This window comes from Antechinus flavipes, chromosome 1 (assembly GCF_016432865.1).
Source record: "Antechinus flavipes isolate AdamAnt ecotype Samford, QLD, Australia chromosome 1, AdamAnt_v2, whole genome shotgun sequence".
NCBI classification, from domain to species: Eukaryota; Metazoa; Chordata; class Mammalia; order Dasyuromorphia; family Dasyuridae; genus Antechinus; species Antechinus flavipes.
In genome coordinates this window covers 570,294,212-570,319,986 of record NC_067398.1, presented here as the reverse complement: position 1 = coordinate 570,319,986, position 25,775 = coordinate 570,294,212, and the positions used below count along the sequence as shown (strand labels likewise).

Here is a 25,775-nt window from a genome sequence, read left to right as displayed (position 1 = left end):
CCTTGATGGCAGGTAGTCCAATACATGTTAAATATGATAAAGTATGTATTAAATTCAATATATGTATACATATTTATACAGTTATCTTGCTGCACAAGAAAAATCAGATCTAAAAAAAAAAAAAAAAAAAAGGAAAAAAACCTGAGGAGGAAAACAAAAAATACAAGCAAACAATAACAGAAAGAGAGAATGCTACATTGTGGTCCACACTCATTTCCCATAGTTCTTTCTCTGGGTGTAGCTGATTTTCTTCTTTACTGAACAATTGGAACTGGTTTGAATCATCTCATTGTTGAAGCAAGCCACAGCTGTCAGAGTTGATCATTGTATAATCTTGTTGTTGTCATGTATGATGATTTTCTGGTTCTGCTTATTTCACTTAGCATCAATTCATGTAAATCTCTCCAGATTTTTTTGAAATCATCCTGTTGGTTATTTCTTACAGAACAATAATATTCCATATTCATATACCATGATTTACTCAGCCATTCTCCAATTGATGGGCATCCATTTAATTTCCAGTTTCTAGCTACTACAAAAAGGACTGCCACAAAAATTTTTACACATGTGGGTCCCTTTCTCTTTTTTAAGATCTCTTTGGGATATAAGCCCAGTAGTAACACTGCTGGAAAAAGGTTATGCACAGTTTTATGAACTTAATATAATCAAAATTTTCTATTTTGTGATCAATAATTATCTTTAGTTCTTCTTTGGTTACAAAGTCCTTCCTCCTCCACAGGTCTGGGAGGGAAACTATCCTATGTTCTTCTAACTTTTCAAAATCTCATTCTTTATATCTAGATCATGAATACCTTTTGACCTTATCTTGGTATATGGTGTTAAGTGTGATTCAGTGCATAGTTTCTGCCATACTAATTTCCAATTTTCACAGCAGTTTTTGACAAATTCTTATTCCAAAATACCAATCTGGTGTTGTCTGGTGTTTGTCAAACACCAGATTGCTACAGTTATTGACTATTTTATTCTGTGAACCGAACCTTGTTGGGCAAAGTAACTCTTAAATTATTGTTCTAATTTCCTTTCCCTTAGTGGAAAGTACTCCTTTTTCATTTTTAAGACTAACAATTTGATTTTCCTCTTTCCTTCTTCTAATCAAATTTACCAAAGTTTTATCTATTTTGTTGTTTTTTTCATAGAAGCAACTCATAGTTTTATTTATTAATTCAATAGTTTTTTTTTTACTCTCAATTTTATTAATCTCTCCTTTTATTTTTAGAATTTCTAATTTAATATTTGATTGGGGGTTTTTAATTTGCTCTTTTTCTAGCTTTTTTAGTTGCAAGCCCAATTCATTGATCTTCTCTTTCTCTATTTTATGCAAGTAAGCCTCTAAAGATATAAAATTTCCCCTTATTACTACTTTGACTGAATCCCCAAATTTTGGTATGTTGTCACATTACTGTCATTCTCTTGGATAAAATTATTAATTGATTTGCTGTTTAACCCATTCATTCTTTAGGATGAGATTATTTAGTTTCCAATAACTTTTTGATCTATTTTCCCCTGGATTTTTATTGAATGTAGTTTTTTTTATTGCATCATGATCTGAAAAGAATGCATTTATTATTTCTGCCTTTCTGCATTTGATTTTGAAATCCTTATGTCCTAATATATGGTCAGATTTTGTATAGGTTCCATGAACTGCTGAGAAGAAACTGTACTCCTTTCTGTCTCTATTCAGTTTCCTCCAAAGATCTATCATACCTAACTTTTCTAGTATTCTATTTACCTCTTTAACCTCTTTCTTATTTATTTTGTGGTTTGATTTATCTAATTCAGAGACTGCAAGATTGAGATCTCCCACTATTATAGTTTTGCTGTCTATTTCTTCTTGCAGCTCTCTTAATGTCTCCTTTAGTTATTTAGATGCTGTTGGAATCCTTACAAACTGCTAACTAATTAGAGTTGATCTAATCTTACAAGAAGATTTTGGCCAGAACCTGAAACAAGGTACTAAGTAGAACTAATTAGTATAATGCTTGTGTTTACAACTTTGTGTTCACACCTCCCTTAAAGCTCTTTGGGCCAGAGAGCACTATGGGAGAAAACCCATAATCCCATTCTCTCAGAAGATTCACATATAAGGCCAATGAGGAGAGAGAGCTATTCCAGAATACATTTTCCACTTGGCTGGCTGGTCGCAGAGGAGAGTTCAGCTGGACTGGAGAGGAGCGACTCTGGTGCAGACAGAGAGCACTTTGACAGATTTCAGCGGAGTTACGCCAGAAGCCCTCTCTCTGAGGCAAGGCAGAATATATTCCACTTGGCTGGCTGGTCGCAAAAGAGAGTTCAGCTGCATTGGAGAGGAGTTGGTGGCTGGGCTCCTGCACGCCCCCCACTGAGACCAAGCTGGTCTGAAAGACTCACCAGAAAGCTAGCCGAGCCCCAAGTGAAGGAAACAAGAGATTCATTCCATCTCTGTGCTGGTTGGAGGCAGAAGAAAGCAGAGGCAGAAGCTGAAGGACCAGACCTTTGGATTTGGAGACATCCAGAGGGCTCTAAGCTAAACCAGCTGTGTTTTGAGAAGAACAAGAACTCCAATATTTGAACTCCCAGCAGATAATAAGTTCTATGTCTTTGAAGTTTTTCTCTTTTCTCTCCTTTTCTTCTTTTTTCTCTTTTGAGGCAATTGGGGTTAAGTGACTTGCCCAGAATCACACAGCTAAGAAGTATTAAGTGTCTGAGGCTGAATTTGAACTCAGCTCTGACAGGAAAAAATAATGCAGAATGTTGGAGGGGATGTGGGAAAACAGTGACACTAATACACTATTGGTAGAATTGTGAATACATCCAACCATTCTGGAGAACAATTTGGAGCTATACTCAAAAAGATATCAAAATGTACATGCCCTTTGATCCAGCAGTGCTACTACTGGGCTTATACCCGAAAGAGATACTAAAGAAGGGAAAGGGACCTGTTTGTGCCAAAATGTTTATGGCAGCCCTGTTTGTAGTGGCTAGAAACTGGAAAATGAGTGGATGCCCATCAATTGGAGAATGGTTGGGTAAAATGCTGTATATGAATATTATGGAATATTATTGTTCTGTAAGAAATGACCAGCAGAATGAATACAGAGAGGTTTGGACAGACTTATATGAAGTGATGCTAAGTGAAATGAGCGGAACCAGGAAATCAGTATATACTTCAACAACAATACTATATGAGGATGTATTCTGATGGAAGTGGATTTCTTTGACAAAGGGATCTCACTCAGTTTCAATTGCTCAATGATGGACAGAAGCAGCTACACCTAAAGAAAGAACACTGGGAAATGAATGTAAACTGTTTATATTTTTGTTTTTCTTCCTGGGTTATTTTTACCTTCTGAATCCAATTCTTCCTGTGCAACAAGAGAACTTTTTGGTTTTGCACACATATATTGTATCTAGAATATATTGTGACATATTTAACATGTATAGGACTGCTTGCCATCTGGGGGAGGGAGTGGAGGAAGGAGTGGAAAAGTCAGAACAGAACTGAGTACAAGGGATAATGTTGTAAAAAATTACCCAGGCATGGATTCTGTCAATAAAAATTTATAATTATGAAAAAAAAAATAAATGTATTTCCTGTAAACAACATATTGTAGGATTCTGGACAAAATCTTTCTTTTAATGAGTTATATGCTTATTCAAGACCTTCTTTCCAAACTGTTTTCTTACCTCATTTTTCTTCTAGTTCTTTTTTTTAGATCCTTTAAAATTTCTTCTAGGAGAGCCTTGTGTGGTGGGGACCAGGTTATATCACCCTTTGGGGCTTCATCTGGGAACTATTTACTTAATGCTTTCCAGAAATCATCAACTCCAAAATTCCCACTTCCTTATTACTCCTTTCCCTTGGAGTTCTTTCTTCCATCTAATTAGAGAGGGTAGAGGTAAACATTGAAAACTTTCCCCATAGCTTCTCCCAAATCTTCAATTTAAGAAGGACATCCAGGGAATCAAATAATTTGATTATTTCCCTCTGGCTTCAGGCAAAATAGGCACAATATTTTTTTTTTCCCTGATTGATTGACTTATTAGCATTCAGTTGACAAATTAAATCACTTGTTAGCATTCAGTTAGCAAATCAAATATTAAGTATTGGATTATAAAAATAAATTTTGAAATACTCTACATGATGAAATATGATTCAGTTCAACCTCTAGTGCATTCCATTTCAAAAGTACTAGATCGTGATAATTAGTGGTAGAGATGATCTGGTGTAATAACAAAAACTTCACATTGCATCTGCCTCTAGTATAAAATATGAATCTCTGCTCTCTAAATCTCACAATTTGGCTGTAACAATTTAGGGCAAGCTGTGTTTATTTTCTTTTCCCTATGAAAAACACAACATCTTCCACCGTTTTTTTCCTTTGCAGAGACTGATCTTTAGGTTTGGAATGTTCTGCTTTCTTCTTGCTATCTGTGGGACAGTCTAGTTTCTTTTAGAACTCAGTTGAAATTCTGCCTTCTCTAACAAGATCTTCTTAATGACACCAATTTTATACCAATTTCTAATGCTTCCCAGAAATGGCTGTTTTTTATTTTATATGTATACAGTTGTTTATGTTTCTATATTTATTAGAATATAAGCTCTTTGAAAACGGGGATTTTTCGATATTTCGTTTTTATCTGCAAACATGGAGATTAATGATTTTTGCTTTAAATATAGGGATTGGTGATTTTTGCTTTCTTTTTCTCTTTTTTGGTCCAGACCTGGGATTCCTTTCATCCAAGTAGTATACACACTCACATACATACATATGTGCTTACATAAATACATAATACATACATGCTTACACATACAGATTAATACATACAAATATAAATGCATCTCTATGTTTTGTAAATATATATGATAAATAGAATGATTTTAAATTGCCATTTACTTTGTGATTTCTTACAATGGTATTAAATTCATATGATTGTGCAAAACAATAATAAACCAGTCATGAAATTATTTATTTTACATTCTTTCAAAAATAAAATATAGTCTAGATATTTATCCTTATTAATTAGTAACTTACTCTACAGTCTTTCTTGATACATATTCATTACAGATTTGATGAAAAAATATTTTAGTATTTTTTTGTTGCATGAAAAACAAGTTTCCTAGATTGGGTTTTTACAAATACAGCTCATTGACTAGAGTACATTATTTCTATTGTGCATTGTATTAGAGAACAAGTTATATTTCACTTTCAAGAAATGAAGGGGGTGGAGCAGGCATTTATATTTTTTCTTCCAGAAAGCATTTGAGAAATACAGCAAAGAATAAGCTTTTTATTTCCTTATCTTTTTTGTGACGGATTTCTTTCCAGGATTTGTTTCTTTGAGGGAAATTTAATGTTACCATTTGCTATTCACTTCCATTATGCACATAACTTTATTTCCTTGAAGTTGTATCTTCTTAAGAAAAGTGCACTCTGTTATATGGGAGGGGGGAGGGAAATAACGTGCTTATCTTTTCACAGGTTCTTGTTCATTCTCTACATGATTAGCAGGAAGCAAAAACAAGAGGGAAAGCATACCTCTTAGAACCTACACTATAGTGACAGAGATGTCAGTGACAACATTTTTTGGTGTGAAAGCCTTATCAGCTTGACAGGTAGCTTATTGAGCTTCCACTGAATTAGAATCTCTAGGGAAGAGGGAGGTCAAAGGCAGGGAGAACACTATGCACCAATTACATGATCTAGAATATGATATGAACCTGGAAAAATACTAAGGATGCACCATTTTTTTTTTTTTTACAAATCTAAAATGGTAATCTTTTCCCATATTTCTCTTCATTCTCTACCCATCTCTGTTCCTGTGGTTTTTCTGCTTTTTTAAGATTCATTCTCTGTACAGAGTTTGATCTCATGTACATTCCTCTCTAGGCTTCCTCTCCCTTATGCCTTGAAGTAAAGTCTTTTGAAATGAACACTGACAGGGACCAGTTACTCAGGCAGCTTTTAGCCACCAGTAAAACATTTGGATGATTCTGTCATTTGAACAGACAGGAGCTACTGCAAGTAACTGGCCAAGAAATATTCTCCCAGGGGTGAATATCAGTGTTTTACTTTTCAAAGCATCTTCAACCAAAGCTAAGTAGACTGGTTGTTATTCATTCATGCCCTAACTACACTGGAATGAGGTAGCAATGCTGTTAAAATGCATGATTGAAGTCATTGTTTTGTTGCTAAGGAGAATGACTTTTTGGATATGGCCTGAGGATATTTCTAGAGTTTATTTTCAAAAAATGGGTTAGTGGTGACATTAATAAAGAAATTTTGCCTCTAGTTCTGAGGACAGCATTTGTATTAGACATTTTTAGTTGAAACTTGAAATATTGAAGCAGGTATTAGGGAAGTTAGATCATTTAAACCATAATGGTACAGTGGTAAAAGCTCTATTTGGAGGCAGTGGATATTTTTCCAGATTCTGGTGTGTGTCTACTTACTACCTATGTTATTTTGAGAAAGTTTCTTAACCTTTTCAGGCCTCAGTATTCTCATGTGTATACTGAGTTGGACTTCTAAGATTTTTTTTCTGCTTTAAATCTATTATCCTATGATCCAAAGATTAACAAATATGTAATTAAGTGATAATTTAATGTCTCAATTAGTTGAATGACCTTTTATTGTAAAATATAATAAATAACTAGATTTTAGACATTAAGATTTATAGAATTAAAGAATTGTTGACTATTTGGAAATTTGAACTAAATGGAACTTTGTTATTGCAGGTTTGGTTACAAAAATACGGGTATCTTCCACCAACAGATCCCAGAATGTCGGTGTTACGTTCTGCAGAAACCATGCAGTCAGCTCTTGCTGCCATGCAGCAATTCTATGGCATTAATATGACAGGAAAAGTCGACAGAAACACAATAGAGTAAGTAATGATAAATAAACCCTTTTCCCTTTCCCTCCCCTCTACTGCTCCTAAACAAAGTATATTGCAGAAACACACACACACACACATACAAACACACATACACACAAAGATTCTAATAAAACAGCTTGTTGGACATTGTAGTTTCTCAAGACCTTTACTTTTGACTTTGCCTTTTGACTTTGTGAAATAACTTCGCAGTTAAAAACTCCATTCTGTAAATTGTCATTTACATTAGGAATACACTTAATAGAACAGTAAAACTGTATAATTCTGGTGAAATCATATCATATAGAGCTTTAAATTGTTCTGAGACAATTTAAATAATTATTAATTGTAGGAACTTTATTACCAGTTCCTTTCACTCTGTTAGGCTTCTGTGTACTAACTGGTCTTCATATGGATCAACAGATTTGACTTTATTGGTAAACAACATATCTAAATTAGCCCATTATACTCTAAGATACATAATTACAGAATATAACTAGTTTCTTTTTCTATTCTAAATTTTATATTCCAATGAAAGTCTTGAGCTTTTCTATGAAGTTTGAATTCATATAAATATGAACTTGCTATTGTTATCTTCAAAGAATTTATTTTAAAATGTGCTAATTAATTTACCCAATAACCTTTAAGGTTATGGAAATATTATTCTCATTTTGTAGATATGGAAATTGCAACAAGCAGTTTTGATTATTTGCCTAAAGGCATGTAAGAACTTCCTGTCAGGATTGGAATTTAAATGCCAAAATGTCTGATTTATAGTCTTGTGCTGAGAGAAATTCCCTTTGAATATTGTATAATCTCAAGTATTTTAAAAAGAATAACCATGTGTTTTTCATTAAAACTATGAAATCATGTTTAATAAAAACATAAAGAAAATGTTTCTTAAAATTAAACAAAAAATTTCAAACAAAATTAAAAGCTTGGAAAGACCTTTTATTGCAAAGTAGGAAAAGTATATGCATGTATACATATTCTCTATTTCTTTGTCTCTCTATCCTTTTCTCTGTCTCTTTCTGTCTACCTCTCTCCCTACTTTCCTTTCTTTCTCTTTCTCTTTCTCTTTATATACACACACACACACATACACATATGTATATATGTATACATACATAAACATTTTGTGTACATACAAATACATATGCATATATGTTCACATATATGTAAGCAACATCATTTAATTTAAATCAATTTATTTCCCAAACCAATAATTGAACAAATATGTTCAAGCATCCCTAGTTACCTGCCTCCACCTAAAGATAACTTATTTTATTTCCCTCCCCTTTGCTTTTAACAAAGTGCATAGCAAGATTTTTAAAAGTCATGCAAGATAATTCAGAATGCTCACTCAAAATGTGAATTATAACAATGCTCTACTGCCTATTGTATTTAACAGACAAATGTATCATTATATTAGAAAAATAATTTACAATATATTGATGATTATTTAAATAAGATGACATTTAATGAAACGTACTTCCTTGCATGATTCTTTAGAATGTTTCATATTTATTTTGGATATCTATTATATTCAGAGCATTATATCATAAAAGATATTATGGGAAACATGAAAGGGAATGGTTCTGTGCTCAAAGGCCTTATTTATTTATCTTTATTTGGAATATATGATAAATACTGAACAGCTATGAAATACAATAATGCTAAGGTAGATTCAGGAAAGCCTCAGTTCAAACTCAGTTTCTGATATTTCCTAGCTGTGTGACATAGGAAATGGACTTAATTTCTGGGTTTTTCATGTTCCTCAGTAGTAAAAGTACCTCCTTGATACCATGACTTCTCCCTGAAGCTATGAAGATTAAATTAGGTAATAATGAAAAAGTGCTTAGCACACTATTACATAGTACAAATTTAAAAACATGTTTATTCCCTTTCCTTCTCCTTACTGAACTCATAGGAACATGGATGTGGCTACATATTTGTGACTACTTTCAACTCTTTAAAGAACTAAAATAAATGCAAAACAATTGTCAGGGTGGAGAGTTAATATCAGTTTAATAAATATTATGACAAAGGTCTGGAGGAGTAAAACTAGAAATATCAATATAAAAACATTCAATAATTATCAGATATTGTTTATTAAAATGGGATAAATTTTCTTCCATATAATACAAAATTCCTGCCATGCCTTGCCCCACCCAGGGCCATGTGACTATGAAACTTAACTACCCTTCATGACTACAACTTATAATTTACACTATAATGAAATGTACGACTGTGTCAGTGTATATGAAGGAAAGAGTAGAAGCCTATCAATAGAAGAAATACATAAGGCAAAAAATGTATAAAAGAGTTTAATGAATATCCTGAGCAAAGAATCACTATCTATTAGATAAGGACTAGAAATTCTTTTAAGGCTAACATTAAACTAGATCATATTCAACATAAATTTTTAAATTTTGGCTTCAAGAACAAGGCAACCAGAGGAAAGCAGGATCAAAAGAGCAAGGATTACTAAAGTTTGGCAAACTCTAATACTGGTTGTCACTTATCTTTCCAGTTACATATGCTGCATAGCATTGTAGTGAGCTATTCTCCTCATTTTTCAAGAAGAGGAAATTATAGGGGGGCATAGCCTCATCCTAAAATGATAACTTTGACTTTTCTGTATTATTAGACTTCCAAAAAATCATTGGAGTGAGTTTGCATTGGAAATATCTGATTTCCTTAAAATTAATTATATCCCTGACTAAGGAAATTTTTTAAAAAGAGGTTTTATTTGCAAACTATAGGTGAAAAGATAACTCAGTTCAGCTAGTTCATATTGTGATTTTTGGAATATCATATAAGTAGAGGTAAAAGAATCACCATAGAATTATAGATCATAAGGAAGAAGATTCAGAGGATTATCTTGTTCACTTCCCTCATTTTACTGATAAGGAAACAAAATGAGGTAGAATCAAATGCTTTACTGACTCATGCAAGTAGTATACAGGTTGAATTTGAAAGGAAGTTGTGACTTGTAAGCAATGTTCTTTCTACTAAACTACATTGTCTTCCTAAACATGGAATGCTCACATTTGAAATGAGTTATATCAGAAAACTAACTTACTTTCCTTCTTTCCTTCCTTCTTTCCTTCCTTCCTTCCTTCCTTCCTTCCTTCCTTCCTTCCTTCCTTCCTTCCTTCCTTCCTTCCTTCCTTCCTTCTTCCTTCTTTCCTTCCTTCCTTCCTTCTTACCTTCCTTCTTATTGTTATTCGTGATTTTGGTTGTTTGAAACCAACTACTCTTTTCATAAGAATCTGGAATCGTCTCTTGATTTCACAAAAATGAAGATGTAAAAATAAAGAAACCAATCCATGATTTCATTGTTATGGGAGAATTGTTACATGGGAAGTTCCCCTATAGATGCAATTCAGTACTTTCTCTTTAAATTTAGGAGATGCAGTAGTGCTGAGGTGGATTCAGGAAGGCCTAAGTTCAAACTCCATTAAATAAAGGATTATCTGGAATATTTAAAGATCAAGTGACTTATCCAGGTTCACACAGGCAACCTTAGGTGGTACTTGAGTCAATTGCAAGGCTGTTTCTTTAGAAATGATATATATATATATATATATATATATATATATATATATATATATATATATATATATCACTACAAAAAGAGGGGATGATATTGTTTTGCTGAGATAATACAGTTGACAGATAGATGGCACAATGAATAGAGTATTGGATTTGGAGTCAGGTGCTTCAGACATTATGAAATCAAGACAAATCTCTTTGCTTTTCTAAATCTCAGTTTTCTCATATGAAAACAGATAATAATAAAACCATATTCCTCCTTGGATTGTATTAATTGAAGTAATACAAATAAATCACTTAAAAATTTAAAGTATTATAGAAATGTTATTTTGATTACCTCAAACATTTACTTTTTATTTGAAGTTACAGAGAAAGGTAGGTTCAGAATATCTGATTAAGAGAGTTGGAAATACATACAGAATTTAAAGGAATAGGAAATAAGTGTTAACTTGTGCTTTTGATGGCAGTTCTAATTGAAGATAATTAATTAGTTGTAAAATTAATAAAATATCTGCTCGGATAACTGTAAATAATCTTGATTCTTGCCATAAGAACAGGAAACTAGTTGTGACCAATTTCTAATGATTTCAATTAAATACACACACACACACACACACACACACACACACACACGCAATGAATTGGGAGCATTGCATGTTATGACTTCAATCCAGTTTGCCTTCTTTAGGAAACCTAACCTGAGACTGAGGCAAGAGCAGTAGAAAATCAGTATAATTATTGGTGATTTAATCTTGTCAATATTAGGTCATTCTAGAGGCATTCAGTGAGATTTCTTTAGTGATTATAAAACAACTGTTACTATATTTATATATTAAATGTGAAATTAAAATTTGAGTCACAAAACAATTCAAATGAATTTCCCTAGGACATTTTTAAACTACCTTTTAAATTGTGGGTTTTATTAGACTCAATAGCCTGCCATAATGATGTAATTTATCCATCTGTGTAAAGACTGGGATGTGACAAAATGAGATTCATTATCATCTGTTTCTTCAATTCAATTGTAGTTGTATCAATTCTAACATTATGAACTATTGGGCACTAATTATTAATAATTTGGGAATTCACCATTTAATGAATATAACTGTGCCTTTCTACTACAAAATCAATTTCCCCGATTGAGAAAAAGACATAACATGGAAATTTAGAAGAAATGCATGTTTACATAAGCACTTCTTTTTTATTTTTGTGAATCAATTAATTGTTTCTTAGGCATTTTATATTTGGACCATAAAGCTCCACACTGTCAGCTTTGTAATATGGATCTATGTGGGAGATTGAAAACTTTTTAGGGAAAAACACAAATATGAACCAAAATGAGCAACCCTTTTTTCATCATTTTGATCATTAAATAATTTTAGCTCATTAATAATTACTTGAAATATTTATTAAATCATGAAAGCTGAAAGAGTTATGTGTGATAAATTAAAATGTAGATATTTCTAGAAAAAACATATAACTTTACAGTAAAAATTAAAAGAAATATTAATATCAATTTTAATTATAACATTGAACTAGATGATTCACATATTAGGATAAAAATATCAATGACATTTCACTTTTTGTTCCAAAGCCATATAAACTGAGATTTTAAAAAGTACAGGGAAAGGTAACTTTTCCTTTTAAGAGTTGAACAATTATATTCAAATATTTCATAGGTTCACAGATTTTAATCTAGTAAAGGCCTTAGTTATCTAGTACAATTTTCTCATTTTACAGTTAAGGAAACTGATATCCATGGGGTTTAAGTAACATGCCCATATTCATGAAGATGAATGAGTCATATAGCCAAGACTTCAACCAAGTTCCTCTAACTTCCTTTGTTCCTTTCTTCCTTCCTTCCTTCCTTCCTTCCTTCCTTCCTTCCTTTTTCTACTATCTTCCCTGATAGAACAATCATTAGGGATGAATATGTTGAGATTAATATGTGGTAATCTAATAAATTTATTAACTAAAAGTCATATTTTTTTTATTTTAAAACAAAAAATATAGAAAGGTATGCTGTGATTTGGGGTGACTACATGGTGTAGTGGATAGAATATTGCACCTGGGATCAGAAAAAGTCAACTTTTTGAGTTCAAATCTGACAGTTACTAGCTTCTTTGATTCTGAATGAGTCATTTACCCTTGTTTATTTTAGATTCCTCATCTATACAATGAGCTAGAAAAAGAAATGGTAAACTACTCTAATATCTTTAGTAAGAAAATCCAAAATGGGGACATAAAGAATCAGATTTACTTGAATGACAACAAAATACTGTGATTTTAAGTACTTTGCATGGTAACTTATTTCATATACACATAAATGTGAGGTAAATACTTCATGCATTAACATCTCCAATTCATATATAAGGAAAATTAGAATCCAAGACATTATAATTTTTCCATAATTATATAAATTTTTGATTAAAGAACTAGAATAAATTTAGATTTACATCAGCTAGGAATTGGCTAAACAAATAGTAGTAAATTAATGCAGTTGGACATTAATACAGTAAAAGGAAAAAAAGTGAATCCATCATGAAAATGTATATGAACTGATGCAGAGTGAAATATAGAGAACCAAGGAAAACAGATATGTGAGTATAAAAATATAAGTGAAAAGAACAAGAATGTAACAACTATAAAGCTATTACTGTGTAATTTTAATGGCCAAGATTAATCCATTACAAAGAAAATGGACTTCTTTATTTTCAGAGGTATTCATGGAGAAAATTGGGTGTAGAATATTACATCAGCTGTCATATTCAATTCATGTGTTCATTAATTTTGCTAAATTATTTTTCTTCTTTAAAAATTTTTTTTACTATAAGGAATGACTCATGTTTAAGGGGAAAATAGTGATAATTGTGAAAATGGAAATATAAGAATATTATCAATAAAATTGAAAAAAAAGTATTATTTTCAGAATTTCACCCCTAAATTTAAATCAAATGCAATCAGAAAGATTCTAAGTGATTTAATTTGAGTTTTTAATTTGAGTCAGTCTTCATTTAAAGGAAGATAATTGGGCCTTATAAAATGATTATTTTTTTTTCAATTCTGTTATTTCACTCAAAGTAACTACTGATAAGAAAACTTCTGCCATTGCTTATTTTTTCTGAATTTTACAATCTTCAAGACTGTTGTGAATAATAATACATGGAGTAAATTGTCCATGGTCCATAAATGTACTATTTGTCATTGGTGAGACTTGGAACCAGATGTTCTTAACAGAGAGACTAAATCTCTTGTCCATCCGCTACACTGTCTCTCTGGTAAAAGTAGTATATTACATATACCAAAATTAATAATTGAAGGGTGAGTTTTTATATAGTCACCAGCAAAATTGAATAATTCTTTGTTTTACCTATTTTTGTCTTTCAAATTCATTACAATAACATTTTTCAAATGAGAACATTTTGTCTTTTTTAATATATACATTCAAAGTTTTATAACTTGTGTATGAATCCATATGATGCTTATTCAAATTGCTATAAGTATTTAAGTTTTAGCTTAATATCAACTTGAAAATGTTATAGACTGAGCTCATCCAAATATGATGAGTTCTTCATTTCTATTTAATTATCAGACATATTTTATTGTGGCAATATGTGTGTTATTCAAGACTGCCTCTTTTGTTTTTTTCTTGATTAGAAATAGAACTGGCTAACTGTAAAACAGACTACTTTTGGAGTCAACAGAAGACAAAATTTTGAATATTTAAAATACAGCCACCATGACATAATGTTCAAAGCTTTAATATGTTTTGCCATTGCAAGTTACTCTTAATTAGATATTATGATCTATTTAGTTACAAAGATTTTAAAAATATGGATTATATAGGTTAAGTGTGCATATTATTAATATCAAAGTATTAAAAAATATTTTCCATTACTTTTTTTTTTTCTTCCTGGAAGCTCTCTGTTAATCAACTTCAGTGTTATTCTCATTTTCATTTCCATTCACAATATTCACCTTTAATATGTTGTGATTTAATGCATATTAAAATGTGTGCAAACAGAAAGTACCCACTAGTTTGTTATTAATTTATTCATAAACCCATAATTTAATTCCTACTATGTGCACAATTCCATGAATTTCTGGGATTGAGGGATAACAAAATGAATAAGGCATGGACCCTTCTCTAAGCCATTTACACAAAATTCTCTGGGTACAAGAGTTGTAAGAGAAAAAAACCTTAGCAACAAAGAAGGAATAGATAATGAAAAATTCAGGCAGTGTTGATCAAATTCTGATTCCACATATACTTTTAATTTTATCAATACTATACCTCTGCTCCATGAAGTGAGTTAGCCTTGAAAATTCAGTCCCATATGAATTGGAAAAGGTAAAAAATTCCCAGGAAGTGCGGGGAAATAGAATTTGTCAATTGGAAAAAGTAAAAAAAAAAAAAATCAGGAAAGTAAGATTTGTGAATTGGAAAAGATAAAGAATTCACTAAAAAGTAGGATTTGTTCATTGGAAAAGACAAAGAATTCACAAGAAAGTAGGATTTGTGAATTGGAAAAAGAAAATAATTCACTAAAAAAAAAGTGAAATGGAAAAAAATTCCATAGAGCAAAACAATTCATTTAGAAACTCAATTGGACATATACAAAAAGAAGTAAAAAAAGCTATTGAAGAAAATAACTTATTAAAAATCAGAACTGAACAAATAGAAACCAGTTATTCATTGAAACAGCAAGAATCAGTCAAGCAAAATCAAAAAAAAATGATAAATTGGAAAAAAAAACATGAAATATCTACTTGGAAAAATGACAGACCTGGAAAATAGATGTAAGAGAGATAATCTGAGGATTATTGGGCTTTCTGAAAATTATGATGAAAAAAAGAGCCTAGATACTATTTTACAGGAAATCATCAAAGAGAACTGTCCAGAGGTAATAGAATCAGAAGGGAAAATAGGCATTGAAAGAATTCATTGAACACCTTCTTAAAAAGACCCTAAAACAAAAACTCCAAGGAATATTGTCGCCAAAATTCAGAACTATCAGATTAAGGAAAAAATGTTACAAGCAGCCAGAAAAAAAAATTCAAATACCAAGGTGCCACAATAAGGATCACCCAAGATCTGGCTGCCTCCACATTAAAGGATTGAAGGGCCTGGAATCTGATATTCTGAAAGGCAAAAGAACTTGGAATGCAGCCAAGAATAAACTACCCAGCCAAGCTGAGCATTTTCTTCCATGGAAAGAGATGGTCATTTAATGAAACAAATGAATTCCATTGGTTTATAAGGAAAAAACCAGATCTAAACAAAAAATTTGATCTCCAATCACAGGACTCAAGAGAAGCAAAAACAGCTAAAAGGAACTCTTGAGGATTGTATTTCTATTGTGGATATAAATAAAGCTACATGTATAATTCGATTTTACTGATATAACATAAAAAGGGAAGTAGAAATGGAAAAGGATAATATCAGAAAAGGGGGGAAGGGAGGATAAAAAGAGGGAAATTATATCCCATGAAGAGGCAAAGGAAACTTATCATATCTGCGGGAATTTAGAGAGGGGGAAGAATATTGTGTGAATTTTAGTCTCATCAGAGTTGGCTCAAAGAGAAAATAATTGATATACTTGTTTTACAGAAAATCTTCTCTCACCTCATTAAAAATGGAAAGAGGAAAAGGGAAAAGGAAACTAGTAATAAGGAAAGGATACAAAAAAGGAGAAGAAACTTAAAGGGGGGAGGGAAGGATCCTAAAGAGGGTGAGCATCATGATACAAGTGGGGCACATAAGTTCAAAACTGGGAAAGAGGGTTAGAGGGGACAAGTTAAAAAAAAAAAAGCATAATCTAGGGATAATAAGATGGCACAAAATACAGAATTAGTCATTTTAACTGTAAATGTGAATGGGATGAACTCTCCCATTAAGTGGAGTCAGATAGCAGACTGGATTAAAAAGCAGAATCCTATAATATGTTGTTTACAGGAAACACATTTAAAGCAGGGAGATACATACAGAGTAAAGGTAAAAGGCTGGAGCAGAATCTATTATGCTTCAGGTGAAGTAAAAAAGCAGGAGTAGCCATCCTTATCTCAGATTAAGCAAAAGCAAAAATTGATCTAATTAAAAGAGATAAGTAAGGAAACTATATCTTGCGAAAGGGTAGCATAGACAATGAAGCAATATCAATACTAAACATATATGCACCAAGTGGTATAGCATCTAACTTCCTAAAGGAGAAGTTAAGAAAAGAAATAGACAGCAAACTGTAATAGTGGGAGATCGCAACCTTGCACTCTCACAATTAGGTAAATCAAACCACAAAACAAATAAGAAAGAAATTAGAGAGGTAAATAGAATATTAGAAAAATTAGGTATGATACATCTTTGGAGAAAACTGAATGGAGACAGAAAGAAATATATTTTTTTTCAGCAGTCCATAGAATCTATGCAAAAATTGACTATATATTAGGACATAAATACCTCAAAATTAAATGCAGGAAGATAAAAATAGTAAAAGCTTTCTTTTCAGATCATGATGCAATAAAAACTACATTCAACAAAAAATTAGGGGTAAATAGACCAAAAAGTAATTAGAAACTAAATAATCTCATCTTAAAGAATGATTAGGTGAAACAGCAAATTATAGACATGATTAATAATTTCACTCAAGATAATGATAACGATAAGAATCATACCAAAATTTCTGGGATGCAGCCTAAGTGGTAATAAGAGAAAATTTTATATCCTTAGAGGCTTATCTGAGTAAAATAGAGAAAGAGAAGATCAATGAATTGGGCTTGCAACTTAAAAAGCTAAAGAAAGACCAAATTAAAAACTCCCAATCAAATACTAAATTTGAAGTTCTAAAATTAAAAGGAGAAATTAATAATATTGAAAGTAAAAAAAAACACTATTGAATTAATAAATAAAACTAAGAGTTGGTTTTATGTAAAAAACACTAAAATTGATAAACCTTTCGTAAATCTGAATAGAAAAAGGAGAGAGAAAAATCAAATTAGTAGTCTTAAAAATAAAAACAGAGAACTTCCCACCAATGAAGTAGAAATTAGAGAAATAAAAAGTTACTTTGCCCAACTTTATGCCAATAAATTTGATAACCTAAGTGAAATGGATGACTACCTCCAAAAATATAGACTTCCCAGATTAACAGAGGAGGAATTAAATTGCTTAAATAGTCCTACTTCAGAAAAAGAAAGAAAACAAGCTATTACTCAACTCCCTAAGAAAAAATCCTCAGGACCAGATGCATTTGCATGTGAATTCTAGCAAACATTTAAAGAACTAATTAGCCTCAATACTATATAAACTATTTGAAAAAATAGGGAATGAAGGAGTCCTATCAGAGTTCTTTTATGACACAGAAAATTGGAAATTAATATGGCAGAAATTAGGCATTGATCCACATTTAGCACTGCACACCAAGATAAGGTCAAAATGGGTTCATGACCTAGGCATAAAGAATGAGATTGTAAATAAATTAGAAGAACACAGGATAGTTTACCTCTCAGACCTGTGGAAGAGGAAGGAATTTATGACCAAAGAAGCACTAGAGATCATTACTGATCACAAAATAGAAAATGTTGATTATGTCAAATTGAAAACTTTTTGTACAAACAAAACCAATGCAGACAAGATTAGAAGGGAAGCAATAAACTGGGAAAAGATTTTTACAGTCAAAGCTTCTGATAAAGGCCTCATTTCCAAAATATCTAGAAAATTGATTCTAATTTATAAGAAATGAAGCCATTCTCCAATTGATAATGGTCAAAGGATATGAACAGACAATTCTCATATGAAGAAATTGAAACTATTTCTAGCCATATGAAAAGATGCTTCAAGTTATTATTAATCAGAGAAATGTAAATTAAGACAGTTCTGAGATACCACTACACACCTGTCTGATTGGCTAGAATGATAGGGAAAGAGAATGCAGAATGTTGGAGGGGATGTGGGAAAACAGGGACATTAATACATTGTTGGTGGAATTGTGAATACATCCAACCATTCTGGAGAGCAATTTGGAACTATGCTCAAAAAGTTATCAAATTGTGCATACTCTTTGATCCAGCAGTGTTACTACTGGGCTTATATCCCAAAGAGATATTTAAGAAGGGAAAGGGATCTGTATGTGCAAGAATGTTTGTGGCAACCCTTTTTGTAGTGGCCAAAAATTGGAAACTGAGTAGATGTCCATCAATTGGAGAATGACTGAACAAATTGTGGTATGTGAATATTATGGAATATTATTGTTCAGTAAGAAATGACCAACAGGATGATTTCAGAAAGATCTGGAGAGACTTACACGAACTGATGCTGAGTGAAATGAGCAGTTCCAGGAAATCATTTTATACTTCAACAACAATACTATATGATGATCAATTATGATGGACCTGGCCATCTTCAGCAATGAGATGAACCAAATCAGTTCTAATGGAGCAGTAATGAACTGAACCAGCTACACCCAGCAAAAGAACTATGGGAGATGACTAAGAACCATTATATTGAATTCCCAATCCCTATATTTTTGCCCACCTGCATTTTTTGATTTCCTTCACAGGCTAATTGTTCACTATTGTAGAGTCTGATTCTTTTTCTGAAGCAAAATAACAGTTTGGACATGTATACTTATTTTATATTTAATTTATACTTTAATATATTTAACATGTATTAGTCATCCTGCCATCTAGGAGAGGGGGTGGGGGGAAGGAGGGGAAAAATTGGAACAAAAAGTTTGGCAATTGTCAATGCTGTAAATTACCCATGCATATAACATGTAAATAAAAATCTATTAAAAAAAGAAAAGAAAATTCAGTCCCTAGAATATATTTCCCCTTATGACTTTTGTTGATAAGTTCATTTTTTTGTTGATAAAATTAATTGCATAGCATAATTAACATATAACTTTCCACTTTATCTCATGCTATATTAATAGATGTACACTAAAACATTATTGAAGATATATAATTTTAACACAGGTACCTGAAGGAATTTGAATGTTACACATGCAATGACACAGAAATTCTCATGTTCCATATATTGAGCCTTTCATGTTCACTTTGTTCAAAATGCAAAAAAAGTTATTTTTGACTAAAAATATATTTTGTCATGATAATAGGTGATTCTGTTTTGACAATTTCCCTGCAACATTTTTCAATTAAATCTAATGATTTAAACATTTATTAAAAACCTACTATCTCATAGAATTTAATAATGAACGATATTAAGATGACACATAATGGACATAACTAAATAGAAAAATAAATATCTATATAAATGAATATACAAATGAATAAATATACACAGATAAATATCAGCTGTATCATCAGTAACATCATATAATTCATATTGATAGTGTTTTAAGATTTAAAAAAATTTCTACTTTTGTATATGAGTAATTTGATTGCTAAAAGGAACAAAAGACAAATTTTGGTGACAGAAAATAAACATTTGCCTAAAGAAATAAGAAGAATCAAATCATCTTGTAAAGAACAAAACAATGAAATTTTTATTATAATATTGATAAAAATTCAAGTATGAAAAATAGTTTCAAGATAAAATGTGAGGAAGGATAGACTCTTAGAAGGATGGAATCAAGGACGAAGAGGACCTGTTGGGAAACAGGGAAATACTGAAATTGAAGAACATTGTGTTTCCTGTTTATTTATTTGTATGAAACATTAAAACTTACAAAGTTGTGGATAAGATAACCTTTTGAAGATCAGGGCACAATTTTTAAGGACTATTTCTCCTGTATTTAACAGGTATATTTTGTAAGTTCTATTTCATAGGGAAAGAATTTATCATTGAAGCCTAAAAGGCTCAGATTTGAGCTATTCATTGCTAGTATTGAAGAAGGCAGATGAAAAGTGTAGAACTAGATGGAGAAAGAAGAGTTAAGTAGATAAAAGAAGAAAGTTAAAACTGGAGCAGGATAGTCAGTTGATAAGATACTTTGGCAGCTGTCTTAGGATTTGCAGATTACTGAAAAGCTAATACTCATTGATAGAAAGCTACATTCTGCTAATTACCCCATAGTATCATCTATAGAACGAGGGAAGTAAAATCCATCAAAAATTTTGGTTGTTTGGTATACAAGGCTGCAGATAGTGGGGGAGCTCTGGGTACAGTATAAGATCCTTCAGCTGAGAGGGAACCTGCTGATAATGTCTGGTTTGGCTCCCCATTTCCCTTTGGTGCCCACCTCCCTTCCTGAGAAGTCAGGAAGGGTGTGACCACCTCCCATTGGTGCCTCTCACCCTTCCTAAAAAGTCAGGGAGGGCATGACCACCTATGTATTATTTGAAGCAAGGAATACTTACAGTAAAGAGAGGCATTTACATATCAATAGCAGAGTGCTTATAGTTGGCACTTGCATAGTGTGATATGGTGATGGAATGATACTACAGTTGGCACATGCTCAGTGTGCTATAGTGATGTAATCTTATTAAAGTATTTAAGTGCTGAAAGGACTTGAAATAAACAGACTCCATCTTTGATCATACTCGTGAATCTCTTGCCTTCTTCACTCCTCCACTAAAACCAAGGACTCAGGCTGGTCCCGAAGTCCTCTAGAGAACTAGTCCAGATGGTATATTTTGGCACCCCAGTGTGGGGCTCTAGAAAGCAATGGTACGTTTTGTCACCTCAACTTGGGGGCTCTAGAAAACAGGATATTTAATCACCCCAGTGTGGGGGCTCTAGAAAGAAATGGTACGTTTTGTCACTCCAACTTGGGGGTTCTAGAAAGCAACTACAGTTCTCTATATTTATATCTGTTTTGATAGGGTGAAAAAGAGGGGGAAAGACAGTGTCTTTATCTAATTTGCTATTACAAGAAAATTGAATCTAATTGGACAAGTAGCATCTTGTAGAAAGATGAGTTGCCTGAGCTGGTTGGCATTGCCCAGAATGATAATTCAAGGAATTTCTAAGTGAGCTCCACTTTGTTCTAGGAAGAAATGAAAATGTGATTGGATGATATAGTTTACTTTTGAATGCAGAGCTGGCTGGAATTATCTTTTTCCCAGAGTGCCCACCTAAGAAGTTTTGTATGTTTCTGGCTTAATGAAACTGTTTATCACTACAGTAGTGTAATAATTCTTCAGCATACATTATAAATGGAGTTTATCACTGGTTCTTGAATTCAAATGTATAGGAGGAGTGGATTTGCTCAGCAGAAGAGCAAAGAGAACTCAAAGGGGAACATTTGCTAGTGAAGTAGGCTTCATATGGTACAGATTTTTCATGAAAGAACCAGACAACAATACTTACAACCCAGAGTTTTGAGTTTCCCACAGTAATTGAAATGTTCTCACTTATGTGTCTTTGCTAGATTTTTGTAAATATATGCCCATTTCTCACAGAGAAAATTTGATGGAAGAGCCAGACACAAGTTTATGTGTAACTTTCATTATACTGAATATTCTGTGGTGTGGTATTCTGATTATTCTTGCTTTTCATTTATCATTAAATGAATGTTTTAAGTTTGAGTGAATAATATTAATATTGTAACTTACTGGGATTATGGAACTAGGAAGTACACTGCGGCATATTCCGCACAGTGGTAAATAGGATGTAGTCTATCTTGCAATAGGATTCCTATTAGAACTTTGAGACAGTTTGAATCATAGCTATGTGGTGAGGATTCTTTTCTGGAAAAGTAGGATGCCAACATGAGAATTAGTTGTCATGAGCTGGGGAGATAGAGAGAGACAGACAGAGACCGACATACATACAGATACACATAGATGGAGACAGAGACAGAGACAGAGAGTTAGAGAGAGAAATGGAGAATAACTGGAAAGATCAGGAAGGTTTTACATAAGATAGCACATGATCTATGCTTTGAAAGAATATGGGATTTTAGTTAATATAGATAAACAAGGATTATATTCCAGAAGCCTGTATAAAAACATCATTGTAGGAGATGTAATTTAATGTATAATGAATAAGTACAGCATATTAGAAAGTCTGGTGGTAAGTATGTGAAGTATAATAATAACAAATAAGCTTGAAGACATAAGTGGGATGAGAATGTGAACTTTATTCAGGAAAATGTATTGCTGCCTTAAGCTGTGTATAAAATGCATTTCCTTAGATTTATTGTATATATTTACAGTTCCCACTAACTAAATTCATTAATTTATCATTTCATTAAATATTTACTTAGGGCCTATTATTTGTTGAGCATTATTCTAGATCATGTCAGGGATAATAATAAAATTTAAGACCTTCTGTCTGTCCCCAAAGACTATGATTCTCTTAATTAAATAAGTTACATTTTCTTTTAAAATATATGAAAAACATAATAATAATAGCTAAATCAAATATCTATATATTCTTCATTATTAGTGACTGGACCATTAAGATTTAAAGAAAAAATATAGGGCTATAATGAATATTTTTCTTGATTTTACCAGATCATAAATTATTATTTATATTAAGACAATTTGTTTTCTAAAACAGGAAATATTTCATTTGTTATTTATCTAAACAATTATCTCCTATAGATTCCTCTCTGTATATAGTTTTCTTTCTGTTTAGAGAAAGTGGTATTATATAAACCTTGATGGGATAAGTAGGAATTCTTCAATTTATCAGCTTCCTTAACATTGTTCTTGAAGAAATTTTGTTTCATAGAGAACTGATAACAATATCCAGAAGCTACTTAAATATATGATTTTAGCAGAGTTGCAGGGAAATCTCACAGTAAAGATATTTTACGTGGCATGTAAAACAGTCTTTGCCAAGATGACTAAAATTGTATTTATATAAGCTGGTGGCTTTGAGGAACAGAAAACAGGGGTATTTAAAAATAAAAAGCTTTCTCTAGAAAAAAAAGAAAAAAATACATGAATGTTCTTGAAATGAATGTGTGTATTTAGAGCTTGAGATTTTATACTGAAGAGGATCTTCTGGTATAGAAATTATTTCATTTGACTCAAATGGGAAGCTCTTCCTTAATTTATAGTGTAAAAAACTTGCCTGGGAATTTGAGACATTAAATGGCTTTTGTGTATTGCCACATCGCTGAAAATGCATCACTTTAGGCAGGAATTAATCCTAGATTTTCTTGAATTCAAGAAGACCCTTGTGTATATAATACACACACAATACTATGCATATAAAATGTATAATGTAATACATATTGTATGCATATTATATATGATACACACACATATATAATGTATAATAAAATGCTTACTTCACCATGGGGCATTATAGAATAATTTTTAGATATCACGTCTCTTTAAGTGCATTAGCACTGTTGAGTATAATGTTAATAGTGTGCATTACTTTAAAGAATCTCAAAAAGGGACCAAATAATCAAGTCATCAAGCCCACCAATTTAATATTTGGTTCTTTTGGCAAGTAATTTTTCTTGAAAAAGAACTGAATGGTGAAAGTGTATGTATGTATATATCTTTATCTATATCTATCTATCTGTCTATCTATCCACACATATATGGATACCTAAACATATATAGCAATATCATCAAATTCATCTCTTCTCATTTTACAAGTGAAACAACTGAGACTGAGAGGAATTTCATAATTCACCTGTGTCACACAAACAGTAAATGTTAGACTAGAGATTTGAATTCAGGTCCTCTGTGACAAGAAGTTGAAGTTCGGGACTTCCGGTTAAGATGGCGGAGAGGAGGCTCACAGTTGCATAAGCTCCGCGCTTTCTCTCACTATCCACTTCATTACAAGCCTCTGAATCAATGCTTGACTGAAAAAAACCCACAAATAGTTACCAAGAGAAGCCATCCTTGAGATCCGCCAAGAAAGGTCTGTCTTTACTGGAGGGCTGGGGCGGTTTTAGATCGGGCGCAGGCGGCGGGCAGCAGCAGTGAGAGCATGGGAGCAGACTGGAGAGGGGGTGGAGAGTGATCGTAGCCGTTTCTGCGGGGAGAGCTTCGCTACAGGTTTGGATAATTTCCTCCGGCAGCAAGTCAACAGCCCAGCAGAGAAGCTAAAAACACCGGGGCTGAAGAATACAACTGCAAACAGCTGGAGTCTCTCAGGACCTGCCCCCCCCCCCTTCCCCCCCCTCAGTGACTCAGCACGCTTTGGGATCTCAGAGCGCAGGCGCAGCACAGTCCTGCTAGTGCCTCACTGCTGCCACCTGCAGTCTGTAGAGGAAGCTCGATAACACACCCAGCCCCCCCCCCCAAAGAAAGACTCCAGTTTTTTCTGTTTTTCTTTGGTAGTTTGTCTCTGATTAATAGACAGAATGAGCAAGAAGCTGAAGAGGACTTTAACCCTTGACAGCTTCTATACAGATAGAGAGCAGACTCTAAATCCTGAGGAGACTAAAAACAGGCAGTCCCCAGGTGATTCCCCAAAGGAGGAAATCATCTGTTCCTCAGCACAGATGAACCTCATAGAAGTGATTAAAAAGGCTCTCACAAGGGAGCTAGAAGAAAAATGGGAAAAGAGCCTGGAGAAAGTTAAAGAGAGGGTGGATAAAGAAGTAAAATCCTTGAAAAATAGGATTAGTGAACTGGAAACAGAAAACAGCTCTCTAAAAAACAAAATTGGCGAAATGGAAAAAAATTCCACAGAACAAAAGAACTCAATTGGACAATTAGAGAAAGATTTTAAAAAAGTGAGTGAAGAGAATACTTCACTGAAAATCAGAATTGAACAAGTGGAATTGAATGACTCGAGGAGACAAGAAGAATCAGTCAAGCAAATCCAAAAAAATCAAACAATGGAGAAAAATGTGAAATACCTTCTGGGGAAGACAACAGACCTGGAAAACAGATCCAGGAGAGACAATCTGAGAATCATTGGACTCCCAGAAAAACATGATGAAAAAAAGAGCCTGGACACTGTCTTCCAGGAAATTATCAAAGAGAACTGCCCAGAAGTCATAGGAACAGAGGAAAAAATAAACATTGAAAGGATTCATCGATCACCCACTGAAAGGGATCCTAAAATCAAAACACCAAGGAATATAGTGGCCAAATGCCAGAACCCTCAGGTGAAAGAAAAAATATTGCAAGCGGCTAGAAAAACCCAATTCAAGTATCAAGGAGCCACAATAAGGATCACCCAGGATCTGGCAGCATCCACATTAAAAGATCGAAGGGCCTGGAATATGATATTCCGAAAGGCTAAGGAACTTGGTATGCAACCAAAAATAACTTACCCAGCGAGAATGAGCATCTTTTTCCAGGGAAGAAGATGGACATTCAACGAAGTAAGCGAATTTCATCTATTTCTGATGAAAAAACCAGAACTTAACAAAAAGTTTGATCTACAAATATAGAACTCAAGAGAAATCTAAAAAGGTAAAGATTAATCTTGGGAACTATATTTTGACTATATAGATGTATAA

The 25,775-nt window shown here is 32.7% G+C and overlaps 1 protein-coding gene across 1 annotated transcript in view; it reads left to right on the top strand.

Annotated features, from left to right (window-relative positions):
* Nucleotides 1–25,775, top strand: part of MMP16 (matrix metallopeptidase 16) — a 406,453-nt gene that overhangs the window by 172,297 nt on the left and 208,381 nt on the right. Inside the window, exon 2 of the mRNA XM_051970806.1 lies at nt 6,737–6,885. Coding sequence (XP_051826766.1) covers nt 6,737–6,885 — 149 coding nt within the window. The remainder of the gene's footprint in view (nt 1–6,736; nt 6,886–25,775) is intronic.